This window comes from Schistocerca nitens, chromosome 1 (genome assembly GCF_023898315.1).
Source record: "Schistocerca nitens isolate TAMUIC-IGC-003100 chromosome 1, iqSchNite1.1, whole genome shotgun sequence".
In the NCBI taxonomy this organism is placed as follows: domain Eukaryota; kingdom Metazoa; phylum Arthropoda; class Insecta; order Orthoptera; family Acrididae; genus Schistocerca; species Schistocerca nitens.
This window is the reverse complement of record NC_064614.1, coordinates 354,221,584-354,236,186: the sequence shown is the minus strand read 5'-3', so window position 1 is coordinate 354,236,186 and position 14,603 is coordinate 354,221,584. Positions and strand designations below refer to the sequence as shown.

Genomic DNA, 14,603 nt, shown 5'->3' with positions numbered 1-14,603 from the left:
ACGAATATCAGGGTTTTAACACTTTATCATATTTATTACATTAAACTTACAGTTATAAATGAAGTATCAAATGAAAGAGCAACTCAAACAGTTGTGTTTGGCACCAGTGTGCATGCGCTGGCATAGCTAAGTACGGGATTGGTTGAACTTCACTGTACCCAAGCGCTGGATAGGCCTCAAGGGGCTAAATGACAGGGCTTGCTTTGTATGGCCTCCACATTCACCCAACATAACGCCATGCGATTTTTTCCTTTGGGGCTTCATCAAGGATCGTGTGTACGTGCCTGTGCTACCAGCAGACCTCCCTGAACTAAGAAACTGGATTGAAGCAGCTGTTGCTACAATCACTGAAGACACACTTATCAACATTTGGGAAGAACTCAGCTATAGGCTTGCTATGTACCAGGTGGCAAATGGTGCTCACATTGAACATTTATACGGTTCTTGGTAAAACTGTTTGAGTTGCTCTTTCATTTGACATATCATTAATATCTATAAGTTTAATATAATAAATTTTATAAAGATTTAAAACCTCAATATTCATTTCTAAACACTCCGCATTTTCTATAGTTCATCACACACTGTGATGCTACTATTATCATTTACTTGAAACTTTCACTTTTGTTTAGTAGCTGCAGAGTGTCGTTTTAGATTTTTAATTTCATTTATCTTCTTCATGCCTACAACTTCTTGTGCTGTTTCCCTAAGTACCTTTGTTAAATAGTTACACCTATGCTCTATGCTGACAATTTCCGTTTTATAAGATTCTGAATTTGGGCTCAATTTGATCTGGTTTACCACCATGTTTCTGTATGAATGGATATAAGCTACATTTTTTTATTTCCTGCCAAATGAATTTGTTTCTTGCAAAATTTATGGTATTTTCACTTTGAATTTTGCTAGTCTACACTTTGAGATGGGCAGATATCTTTTTCTTCTTGATTAATTCAACTAAAGTATAATTTTAGCAGTTTATGAAGTCATTTTTTTTCTTTTAATCTTGATTTACAACAAAGTCTGTCAAGCTCCCCACCAGAGAATTGTTTTGTTTAAATTCTTTTTTCCTTAATTCTGTATTAAAATTTCTCGTAATCTCATAATGAGGTTTTCTACCATTTATCAATATCTGTAATTCTTCACAGAGGTCCGCTACCTTGGTACCACAACATGAGCATATTGCTGCATATATCTGAACAACTTCGATGAAATTTCTAAACACGTCTGTCTTCTGTCAGAGCTATTTTTATTTTCTTCTTTGCAATAAAGATTGTTCCTCAATAATAAAACAGATGATCTGATTTTAATTCTATTTAATCTTCAATTTTTATTACACTTGTATTTGTCTCAATTTGAAGGTAATTATTGCTGACCAATTACCTTGCTCTCACAATGATGAAATCTGATATGAATTGATGGATGTAACCTCCATGATAAATGAAAGGAGTGGGAAAGTGCCAGACTATAGACCCAAATTTCTTGAGTTCGATTCCTGACAAATCCTAGGGTTAGTTATATCTGGCATTTATCACTTCTTTCACCTTTGTCAGTATTTGTTATTGTGAAAATGTTGACTTGCACCATAGTTTGCAGTTGACATCAAACTGTCAGTCTACTGCCTAAATCAGTTCAAAGGTGAGAAGAAGGCAACAGCATACCATCTCTATAAGGACCGTCATCAGTAAAGCACTGTGATGTTCAAACCAACCTTCGGGATGATGACCTTTAATTCAACTGTATCCCATTTGATGCTACTTTTTAACAAAAGCAACTGGACAACTTAGACTCATGGTACTGTTTATTCCATGCACATCACACACATCATCAAATTACGTATGCAAATGTTTAAGATTTGACCTACTTAAAACAGTTTCACAAGAAATTTATTCTTTTATGAAGTTAATAGAGAAGAATTGAATATAATTTGAAAATAATAGTAGCATTCATAAATATAACACTAGGTATGAAGATAGCCTCCACAATTCACAACAACTTAACTTTACAAAAATGCTGGCAGATATTAAAAGTTTTAGAAACAAACTGAAATAATTTCTACTTGACAGTCTTTTACTACACAGATGAATTCTAGTTGACAATATGTTTGTAGTTGGACTACATTTATCAATTTTTGTTGTAGATCAAGACTAAAAACAAAAAAATTCCAATTCTGTAAATGGGTAGAGTATAGCAATATATCTTATTTGTAACTCTCTACTGACACATTCTTCATCATTAGGAACTGTCACAAATGAGCCACAGTAGAGGCAAAAAATTTAGCTAAACTTAATTACAATGACTCGTTTGGCAGAACCATTGTTTATCCCCCTCTGTTTATTCTATACACATGAACAAAATATGTAGAACTTCACAGAAATTTCTTTTGTACCTACATGTGAATTTCATTGTTTCCGTGTTCACACTGTGTAGATGCTAAGAGATTGTATAAAGCTGATTAGTCAGAATTCAAAAAAGTAGCTGTTTAATGCAAGTAACAATGTGTAACTACTGGAATGCAATCTTTTCTTGAATTACATATTATTAACATTAACTGTTTATTGTAGTATTAAGGAGCACCTTACATAAACTAAGTGACACAGAATTAAAATCAAGGAGTATTTTATACATGAACATCACAAATTAATTTCGAATGAGGGAAAAAAAAAAAAATAGACTTACCTGAAAATCTTTCAGAACAGGGGCATTGTCATTTTCATCAGTCACCAGCACTTCAACATGTGCATCTGCCCGCAGAGGTGGTGAAGATGCTCTAATTATCAAATCAAATCTCTTATGAGGTGACTCGTAGTCAAGATCTACCATTGTTAACAATTCTGCTTTGTTACTTCCTTGTCGTGTTACAAGGGAAAAACTATTAAAATCGTCACCGCCTGAAATAATAAGAACAAAATATATTACACCTACAAAAATTGAAAAACATCAAAGATGTGATTTTCAGAACAACCAGGATTCAAAGAAGTGCTCAATCAAAATAAAATGAAAATAATGGAAATTCCAGACAGGAATATCACCAATGTAGGAAAAAGACAGATTGATTCTTACTGTAAAGATGATATGCTAAGTTGCACACAGGCACAAATACGAGCCACTTACACATACGCTTTTGGCCACAGACTTCATTGGAAAAAGAGAAACATACGCCTTTCACTCAAACAAGCAAGCACATCACATGCACACATGACTGCCAACTCTGGCTGGCAGCTCTGGCCAGAAAGCATTCTGGTCTGAGCTGCCAGAGTTGGTAGTCATGTATGCATGAGGTGTGCTTGCTTGTTTGAATGGATGGTGCATGTTTCTCTTTTTCCAACAAAGGCTGTGGCCAAAAGCTTGTGTGTAAGTGTCTTCTAATTGTGTCTGTCTGCAACTTAGCGTATCATCTTTATGGTAAGTAGCAATCTATCTTTTCCTACATTCTTAAAATGAAAATAAATTCATTAGATGAATCATGTTGCATAAATCTCACTGAAGAAAAAGCTTAATTATGTAGTTTAAGTTTAATTTTGTGAAAATACTCAATAGAGGACGAGTTGCCCAAATAAAAGATCTCTTATCGGCTCTTAATCCTCACAGTGTTTCCCACAAGATATTTGACTCACTTTAGTAAGTTGTTCCCCTCCATGAACCATAGACCTTGCCGTTGGTGGGGAGGCTTGCGTGCCTCAGCGATACAGATAGCCGTACCATAGGTGCAACCACAACGGAGGGGTATCTGTTGAGAGGCCAGACAAATGTGTGGTTCCTGAAGAGGGGCAGCAGCCTTTTCAGTAGTTGCAGGGGCAACAGTCTGGATGATTGACTGATCTGGTCTTGTAACACTAACCAAAACGGCCTTGCTGTGCTGGTACTGCGAACGGCTGAAAGCAAGGGGAAACTACGGCCGTAATTTTTCCTGAGGGCATGCAGCTTTACTGTATGAATAAATGATGATGTCGTCCTCTTGGGTAAAATATTCCGGAGGTAAAATAGTCCCCCATTCGGATCTCCAGGCGGGGACTACTCAGGAGGACGTCGTTATCAGGAGAAAGAAAACTGGCGTTCTACGGATCGGAGCGTGGAATGTCAGATCCCTTAATTGGGCAGGCAGGTTAGAAAATTTAAAAAGGGAAATGGATAGGTTAAAGTTGGATATAGTGGGAATTAGTGAAGTTCGGTGGCAGGAGGAACAAGATTTTTGGTCAGGTGAATACAGGGTTATAAATACAAAATCAAATAGGGGTGATGCAGGAGTAGGTTTAATAATGAATAAAACAATAGGAATGCGGGTAAGCTACTACAAACAGCACAGCGAACGCATTGTGGTGGCCAAGATAGACACGAAGCCATCGCCTACGACAGTAGTACAAGTCTATATGCTAACTAGCTCTGCAGATGACGAAGAAATTGAAGAAATGTATGATGAAATAAAAGAAATTATTCAGATAGTGAAGGGAGACGAAAATTTAATAGTCATGGATGACTGGCATTCGGGAGTAGGAAAAGGGAGAGAAGGAAACATAGTAGGTGAATATGGATTGGGGGTAAGAAATGAAAGAGGAAGCCGCCTGGTAGAATTTTGCGCAGAGCATAACTTAATCATAGCTAACACTTGGCTCAAGAATCATCAAAGAAGGTTGTATACGTGGAAGAACCCTGGAGATACTAAAAGGTATCAGATAGATTTATATAATGGTAAGACAGAGATTTAGGAACCAGGTTTTAAATTGTAAGACATTTCTAGGGGCAGATGTGGACTCTGACCACAACCTATTGGTTATGAACTGTAGATTAAAACTGAAGAAACTGCCAAAAGCTGAGAATTTAAGGAGATGGGACCTGGATAAACTGACAGAACCAGAGGTTGTAGAGAGGTTCAGGGAGAACATTAGGGAACGATTGACAGGAGTGGGGGAAAGAAGTACAGTAGAAGAAGAATGGGTAGCTCTGAGGGAGGAATTAGTGAAGGCAGCAGAGGATCAAGTAGGTAAAAAGACGAGGGCTGATAGAAATCCTTGGGTGACAGAAGAAATATTGAATTTAATTGACGAAAGGAGAAAATATAAAAATGCAGTAAATGAAGCAGGCAAAAAGGAATACAAACGTCTCAAAAATGAGATCGACAGGAAGTGCAAAATGGCTAAGCAGGGATGGCTAGAGGACAAATGTAAGGATATAGAGGCTTATCTCACTAGAGGTAAGACAGATACTGCCTACAGGAAAATTAAAGAGACCTTTGGAGAAAAGAGAATGACTTGTATGAATATCAAGAGCTCAGATGGAAACCCAGTTCTAAGCAAAGAAGGGAAAGCAGAAAGGTGGAAAGAGTATATAGAGGGTCTATACAAGGGCGAGATACTTGAGGACAATATCATGGAAATGGAAGAGGATGTAGATGAAGATGAAATGGGAGATATGATACAGCGTGAGGAGTTTGACAGAGCACTGAAAGACCTGAGTCAAAACAAGGCCACCGGAGTAGACAACATTCCATTAGAACTACTGACAGCCTTGGGAGAGCCAGTGCTGACAAAACTCTACCATTTGGTGAGCAAAATGTATGAGACAGACGAAATACCCTCAGACTTCTCAATCCCAATCCCAAAGAAAGCAGGCATTGACAGATGTGAAAATTACCGAACTATCAGTTTAATAAGTCACGGCTGCAAAATACTAACGCGAATTCTTTACAGACGAATGGAAAAACAGGTAGAAGCCGACCTCGGGGAAGATCAGTTTGGATTCCGTAGAAATATGGGGACACGTGAGGCAATACTGACCCTACGAGTTATTTTAGAAGCTAGATTACGACAAGGTAAACCTACGTTTCTAGCATTTGTAGACTTAGAGAAAGCTTTTGACAATGTTGACTGGAATACTCTCTTTCAAATTCAGAAGGTGGCAGGGGTAAAATACAGGGAGCGAAAGGCTATTTACAATTTGTACAAAAACCAGATGGCAGTTATAAGAGTCGAGGGGCATGCATGAAAGGGAAGCAGTGGTTGAGAAGGGAGTGAGACAGGGTTGCAGCCTCTCCCCGATGCTATTCAATCTGTATATTGAGCAAGCGGTAAAGGAAACAAAAGAAAAATTCGGAGTAGGTATTAAAACCCATGGAGAAGAAATAAAAACATTGAGGTTCGCCGATGACATTAATTCTGTCAGAGACAGCAAAGGACTTGGAAGAGCAGTTGAACGGAATGGACATTGTCTTGAAAGGAGGATGTAAGATAAACATCAACAAAAGCAAAACGAGAATAATGGAATGTAGTCGAATTAAGTCGGGTGCTGCTGAGGGAATTAGATTAGGAAATGAGACACTTTAAGCAGTAAAGGAGTTCTGCTATTTGGGGAGCAAAATAACTGATGATGGTCGAAGTAGAGAGGATATAAAATGTAGACTGGCAATGGCAAGGAACGCATTTCTGAAGAAGAGAAATTTGCTAACATCGAGTATAGATTTAAATGTCAGGAAGTCGTTTCTGAAAGTATATGTATGGAGTGTAGCCATGTATGGAAGTCAAACATGGATGATAAATAGTTTGGACAAGAAGAGAATAGAAGCTTTCAAAATGTGGTGCTACAGAAGAATGTTGAAGGTTAGATGGGTAGATCATACAACTAATGAGGAGATACTGAATAGGATTGGGGAGAAGAGGAGTTTGTGGCACAACTTGACTAGAAGAAGGGATCGGTTGGTAGGACATGTTCTGAGGCATCAAGGGATCACAAATTTAGTATTGGAGGACAGCGTGGACGGTAAAAATCGTAGAGGGAGACCAAGAGATGAATAAACTAAGCAGATTCAGAAGGATGTAGGTTGCAGTAGGTACTGGGATATGAAAAAGCTTGCACAAGATAGAGTAGCGTGGAGAGCTGCATCAAACCAGTCTCAGGACTGAAGACCACAACAACAACAACAGTAAGTTGTTAAAACATGTGTAGTTGTTCACCCGATTTGTTTCTGTACTGATACCATTTCTTTGAAGTATTTGTAAAGATTTCTTCTCCTAATATTATAATCATTCACTCTACTATGTTTTGGACAAAGAGAAATACTTTTAACAACAAAGGAGAATTATTTTTGTGTTGTCGTTGGTGTTGTGGTCTTCAGTCGGGAGACTGATTTAATACAGCTCTCGATGCTATTCTGCCTTGTGCAAGCCTCTTCATTTTTGTGTAACAACTTGCAACCGAAGTTCATTTGAACTTGCTTATTTCATTCAAGCCTTGGTCTCAGCTGATCATTTATAATATTTACTCAAAATCCTTGTAAAATAATGTTTTATTAGATTAAAAAATCAGTATGTGCACTACAATAACTATATATATGCACAACTAAACCTATGTGTAACAACCACAGTGTAACAGTAAAAACAAGGAGTAAAAAGAACTCTCTCAATATCAATTAACGTATTACAACACATCCCCTTAAACTGACACTGATACACAATGTGAAGTTCAAATGCACAGTCATTCCTTAACTTCTTTCACGTGACTACAGTTTCATGTTCAACATTACACAAAATCAACAAACATTTCTCCAGAAGGCAGATGTTCAACATCGGTAGCACGTGACTCAACACACCTTCTTGTAAACTGATATTTTAAATCTATATGCTTGGATCTAGTATTTGTCACTAGATTATTGGCTAAGTGAATAGCTCCTTTATTTGGAACACTACTTGGATCTACCACAGACATACATTAATCACAGTATTATCTTGAACAGTTAATGCCAAAGCCACATATTCAGCTTCAAAAGTAGAAAGTGCAATGCCACAAAATCAAAGAATTTTGCATTTCTATGAATGAACCAGTTACAAAGAATCTGCCATTGATTTTATTTCTTCAACACGCATGACTGAAGGCCTCCACATTCCTGACGGGTGATGCTGGAAGTACAGTGGAAAGACACATGGCTGAACTTCTAGCACTTGAAGTACCGCATTGGGGGAGGGATATATAGCTTCATGAAGCTTATTCACCCCGATACCTCATATGTACGAGAGTTGATGGAGAATCTTTCTTGTCAATGAACCCCGTTTTTTTGTGGAGCATTTAGAGGACAAGATTGGAGAGGTGGAGGGCTTGTCCAAAATGCGGTCAGGGTCAGTCTTGATCAAAGCAGCTGGAGAATGAGCAGAAGTGCAGATCAACGTCGATGAAGGATGCGAGAGGTCTCAGTGCATGCTGGACACTATGTATCATGTAAGGCGCCTTCCCCAATTGGCTTGCTCTTCAGGAAAATTTTGAAAAATAGAGGTCAAATCCTACAGGGGACCATCAAATAAAGGCCAAAACATTTCAGACTCCTTTTAGTCACCTCTTACAACAGACAGGAATACCTTGAGCCTATTCTAAACCCCGGACCCACAGGGGTAAGTTTCTCGCTGTTCTCATTTCTGCTACTTCTCATTACTTTCATCTTTCTTCAATTTACTCTCAATCCATATTCTGTACTCATTAGATTGTTCATTCCATTCGGCAGATCATGTAATTCTTCTCTTTCACTCAGGATAGCAATATCATCAGCGATCATATCCCTGATATCCTTTCACCTTGAATTTTAATTCCACTCTTGAACCTTTCTTTTATTTCCATCATTGCTTCTTCAATGAACAGATTGAACAGTAGGGGCAAAAGATTATATCCTGTCTTGCACCACTTTTAATCTGAGCACTTCGTTCTTGGTCTTCCACTCTTATTATTCCCTCTTGGCTGTTGTTCATATTGTGTATGACCCATCTCTCCCTATAGCTTACCCCAATTTTTCTCACAGTTTTGAACATCTTGCAACATTTTACATTATCGAATGCTTTTTCCAGATCGACAGATTGCCTCTCTGGTGCCTTTACGTTTTCTAAAGCCAAACTGAGCATCATCTAGCACATTCTCAATTTTCTTTTCCATTCCTCTGTATATTATTCTTGTCAGCAGCTTGGATGCATGAGCTGTTAAGCTTATTGTGTGATAATTCTCGCACTTGTCAGCTTTTGCAGTCTTCGGAATTACGTGGATGATATTTTTCCGAAAGTCAGGTGGTATGTCATCAAACTCATACATTCTACACCCCAATGTGAACATTTGTTTTGTTGCCACTTCCTTCGGTGATTTTAGAAGTTCTGATGGAATGTTATCTATCCCTTCTGCCTTATTTGAACGTAAGTCCTGCAAAGCTCTTTTAAAGTCTATTTATAATACTGGATTCCCTATCTCTTCTAAACTGACTACTGTTTCTTCTTCTATCACATCAGACAAAGCATCCCCCCTCATAAAACTTTCAATGTCTTCTTTCCACCAATCTGCTCTCTCCTCTGCATTTAGCAGTGGAATTCCCGCTGCAATCTTACTGTTACCACCCTTGCTTTTAATGTCACTGAAGGTTGTTTCAACTTTCCTGTATGCTGAGTCTGTCTTTCCAACAACCATTTCTTTTTCAGTTTCTTCACATTTTTCATGCAGCCATTTCATCTTAGGTTCCCTGCCCTTCCTATTTATTTCATTTCTCAGCAACTTGTATTCTGTATTCCTGAGCTTCCTGGAACATTTTTGCACTTCCTACTTTCATCGATCAGCTGAAGTATTTCTTCTGCCACACGTGGTTTCTTCACAGTTTTCTTCTTTGTACCTATGTTTTTCATTCCAACTTCTGTGGTTGCGCTTTTCAGAGATGTCCATTCCTCTTCAACTATACTGCCTACTGAGCTATTCCTTACTGCTGTATCTATAGCCTTAGAGAACTTCAAGTGTATCTCGTCATTCCTTAGTACTTCTGTATCCCACTTCATAATGATATTTATTCTTCCTGGCTAATGTTTTTAACTTCCGCCTGCTCTTCATCACTAAAATATTGTGATCTGAGCCTATATCTGCTCCTGGGTATGCCTTACAATCCAGTATCTGATTTTAGAATCTCTGTCTGACCATGATGTAATCTAACTGAAATCTTCCAGTATCTCCCAGCCTTTTCCATGTATACCTCCTCCTCTTGCGGTTCTTGAACGGAGAATTCGCTATTACTAGCTGAAATTTGTACAGAACTTAATCAGTCTTTTTCGTCTCCCATTACTTCTCCCAAGCACATTTTCTCCTGTAACATTTTCTTCTGCTCCTTCCCCTACAACTGCATTCCAGTCCCCAATGACCATTAGATTTTCATCTCCCTTTACGCACTGTATTACCCTTTCAATATCCTCATATACTTTCTCTATCTCTTCTTCTTCAGCTAGCAACGTTGGCATGTATACCTGAACTATCATTGTTGGTGTTGGTTTGCTGTCGATTCTGATAAGGACAACCATATTACTGAACTGTTCACAGTAACACAATCTCTACCCTAACTTCCTATTCATAACGAACCTACTCCTCTTATACTATTTTCTGCTTCTGTTGATATTACACTATACTCGTCTGACCAGAAATCCTTGTCTTCTTTTCCATTACACTTCTCTGACCCCAACTATATCTGGATTGAGCCTCTGAATTTCCCTTTTCAGATTTTCTAGTTTCCCTACCACATTTAAGCTTCTGACATTCCATGCCCTGACTCATAGAACGTTATCCTTTTGTTGATTATTGAATCTTTTTCTCGTGGTCACAGCCACCTTGGCAGTCCCCTCCCAGGGATCCGAATGGGGGAGTATTCTGGTATCTTTTGCCAAGGGAGAGATCATCAAGACTCATTTTCAATTACAGACCACATGTCCTTTGGATACACATTACGTGTCTTTGATGCAATAGTTTCCATTGCCTTCTGCATCCTCATGTTGTTGATCATTGCTGATTCTTCAACCTTTAAGGGCAGTTTCCCACTCCTAGGACAAGGTGTGCCCTAAATCTCTGTCCACTCCTCCGCCCTCTTGGATAAGGCCATTGGCAGAATGAAGATTACTTCTTATGTCAGAAGTCGTTGGCTGCCAATGCTGATCATTAATCAAAATTTAAGCAGTGACTGAGGGCGTTTTGATCACAAATCAAGGACGCTACCCCTAGACCACGAGTGCAACACAACTAAGCATAAATCGCTCTATGTATGTGTCCATTTCAAAAGAACCATTCTGGCAACTGTTTTATACTGACTCAGGGAAATCAAACAAAACCTAAATCTTGCTGGCCAGTGGAGATATGAACCCCAACTCCTTACACACCAGAGTCCAGTTCTTAGCCCTCATACTGCCCCACTTAGTAGTGATTAATACTTTCAGTGCCATAAACTGAAACAGTAACTAAAAGTACTGAAGGTGATGAGAAAGAAATAAAATGCCCCCAATAACTGCAAAGTAACTTACGGACAATACGGCCACTCAAACGAGGAAACTAGAAATTACTGAAAAAGTTTCCTCTTCAGCATAACTGGCTCCTGTCTTCCATCGCTAATATGACGGTTACTGATATGAATCAGCTACTACAAGGTTATGAACCATCATAAATTGTTAAATGTATATAAGTGATTAATGGAAAAAAATAGAGGCAGAATTTATAAGAAAAATCAACACAAGAGTGCAGAGGACTGTCAGAGGGAAGATATGAGTGAAATAAAGGTACAAGAAAAAAAACTGAAGGAACAAAGAAAAATCAGGAGGAAATAGAAAAGGAAAGAATAAACAGGCAGCTGCGTGAGAGACTAAGAAAGTACAGGACAGAACTGTAGGATGGAAACAGCAAGGGAAATATAGACTTACTGAAATACCTAAAAGCCCATTAAAAAATTGACTAATGATGTGCTAGCAAGAACACTTCCTTGAGTGTTTCTCCCTGTTGCTAACATAAATCTTTGTGTCAATAATATTTTAGATGAAACAACATAATACTCCAAGTTCAAGGATTTAGATACAGTCACACTACCCACAAATACTTTACGCATTGCTATGACCACTGTAATGGCAAAGGCTTTGACGTTTTTAAAAATACAGAAAATATTAATATATGACTGACTTACCAATTATTGCATAGTGTACCACTGCATTCTCTCCTTCATCTGGATCATGTGCATAAATTTCTCCTACTGTGGATCCTATAGGTGAATTTTCTTTTATATACATCACTATCCTGTCTGATTCAAATGCTGGTGGGGAATCATTCACATCTTCTATTTTAATAGTGACAGGAACAGAGCCCGATAATGTTGGAGAGCCCTTGTCTAAAGCATATGCGATCAAATCATACTGAGCAACACTTTCTCTATCAAGAGCTTTGGCAGTTCGAATAACACCGCTTGCTGGATCAACAGCAAATGAACCTTCAGTCACATTTTCTTCACTAAGAGCATACTGCACTCTTCCATTAAGTCCCCTGTCTGCATCTGTCGCTGATATCTGCAGAACGCTTGTACCAACTGCAGCATCCTCAGGTACTGAACCAAAGTAAGACGATTTCCTAAACACTGGTGCATTATCATTTACATCAGCAACAGTTATCTCCACATCTGTTGTATCAGACAGTGGAGGAACACCACCATCTTTTGCTGTCACTGTTAGCAAATATCCACTCACTTTCTCACGGTCTAAAAGCGCTGTTGTCACAATGGCACCTGTTTGAGGATTAATTGCAAATTCCTGTGTAGACTGTCTTTCATCGAGGGTACCTAATGTGTAAGTAATCTGTGCATTTTGGCCAACATCTCCGTCTGTAGCACTTATGACTAGAACTGTTGTTCCCAAAGGAGCATCTTCAAATACACTGGCTGAATATGGAGCATTTTCAAACACTGGAGCATAATTATTTGCATCTGTTACATTAACATATACTGTAGCTGTATCCTGTCTTCCACCAGAGTCAGTAGCTGTAACAGTCAGAATAAACCGCTTCTCTTGCTTGTAATCGAGAGTTTGTGCGATTGTTATTAGGCCTTGGCCATTTTGTGATGTAATAGCAAATCTTCCTCTCATGTTGCCACTGGATATATCGTAATGTAACCTGAAAAGAAAAGAAAAACCTCCATGTTACATTTATATTTAGCTGGTGTTAAAGAGTCATGGTGGATAATAATTCATAGTAACAAAGAACTGACTCATCAAAAAATTGTCCTCTGGAATACAATGTAGTGTGATGTCATAGACCGGGCACTGTTTCTTCAAGGAACTGTATATTTTCTTTCTGTCTGCGAGCAAAATTATTGACTAACCTGAAATTGTTCTCAAGAAAGAAAGAAAACAGACTACTCATGATCCATCCCAGGTCAATGTTAACAACAAATCAGGCCTTGTGCATGTTCCATGCCTAGCAATCATAGAGTCAGAAAATTAAGTTCTATCCTTTTCTTTTATGACATCTAAGCTGTCTGCAAATTACAAGAATTAAAATCAGGAAAAGTACAAAACATGGAGGAAATGCTTTTACTGGCTGATACAGTCTATACAACATCTTTCAGTATTAAGATGGAACTCACATACAGACTGAATATTTTTTTGATGAACTCTATATTAACATATCTAACTTATTTGAGTGTTATTGGCGAATATAAATATAAATGGTGCAAAAGTACAGGATTTTGTATCAAAAAACTGAATTTGATGGCAATATATTGGACCTAATGGCAACAAGTAGACCTGGCATCTTTCAGGACGTCCACATCGAAACTGGTATCAGTGACCACAGCGTGGTTGTGGCAACAATGATTACCAAGGTACAAAGGACAAGTAAAGCAAGCAGAAACATACATTTGTTCAGTAAACTAGATAAAAAAATCAGTAGTGTCATGCCTCAGTGAGGAACTTGAAACTTTCTGCACAATTCAGGACCATGTACAGGAACTCTGGCTCAAGTTTAAAAAAATAGTTGACCACACACTGGATAGATATGTACCCAGTGGAACAGTTCACAATGGAAGGGAACCTCCATGGTATACAGTCACTGTAAAGAAACTTGAAAAGAAACAGAGATTACTGCATAATAGGTAAAAAAAAAACTTAGGGCTAAAGATATGGAGATGCTGAATTAAATGTGTTTGGCTTTCAAAACAGCAATGTGTGATGCCTTCAATGACTACCACAGCAGAATATTGTCAAGTGATCTTTCAAAGAACCCAAGGAAATTCTGGCTGTATATGAAGGCTGTTAGTGGCACCAAAGTTAATGTCCAGCCCCTAGTGAATAAGACAGAAACTGAAATTGCGAGTATCAAAGCAAAAGCTGACACTCTTAACTCCATTTTCCGATGTTCCTTTACAAAGCGAAACCCAGGAGAATTAACCCAATTTAATCCTCAAACCATTGAAAAGACGAATGAAATAAATATTAAGGTCAGTGGTGTTGAGAAACAGCTGAAATTGTTAAAACTGAACAAATCTCCAGGCCCCGAAAAAATCCGTCTGGTTCTATACTGAATTTGTGGCTGAGTTAGCCCCTCTTCTAAATAGAATGTATCGTAGAGCCCTTGAACGAGAAACCATGTCCATTTATTGGAAAAAGGCACAGATTACACCCATCTACAAGAAGCGTAGCAGAAGTAATCCACAAAACTACCATCCAATATCCATATTCTGAGCTCAAACATTATGAGGTATCTTGGACAGAATGACTTCCTCAGTGCCAACCAGCATGGATTTCGGAAACATCAATCATGTGAACCCCAACTCACACTTTTCTCACTGACATACTGAAAGCTTTGGATCA

At 38.3% G+C, this 14,603-nt stretch overlaps 1 protein-coding gene across 1 annotated transcript in view; it reads right to left on the bottom strand.

The window, feature by feature from the left end:
* The window catches only part of LOC126247999 (protocadherin-like wing polarity protein stan), a 368,259-nt gene that overhangs the window by 285,569 nt on the left and 68,087 nt on the right, over nucleotides 1-14,603 (bottom strand). The window contains exons 7-8 of the mRNA XM_049948622.1: nucleotides 11,930-12,906; nucleotides 2,674-2,885 (exon numbers count right to left, since the gene is read on the bottom strand). Coding sequence (XP_049804579.1) covers nucleotides 2,674-2,885; nucleotides 11,930-12,906 — 1,189 coding nt within the window. The remainder of the gene's footprint in view (nucleotides 1-2,673; nucleotides 2,886-11,929; nucleotides 12,907-14,603) is intronic.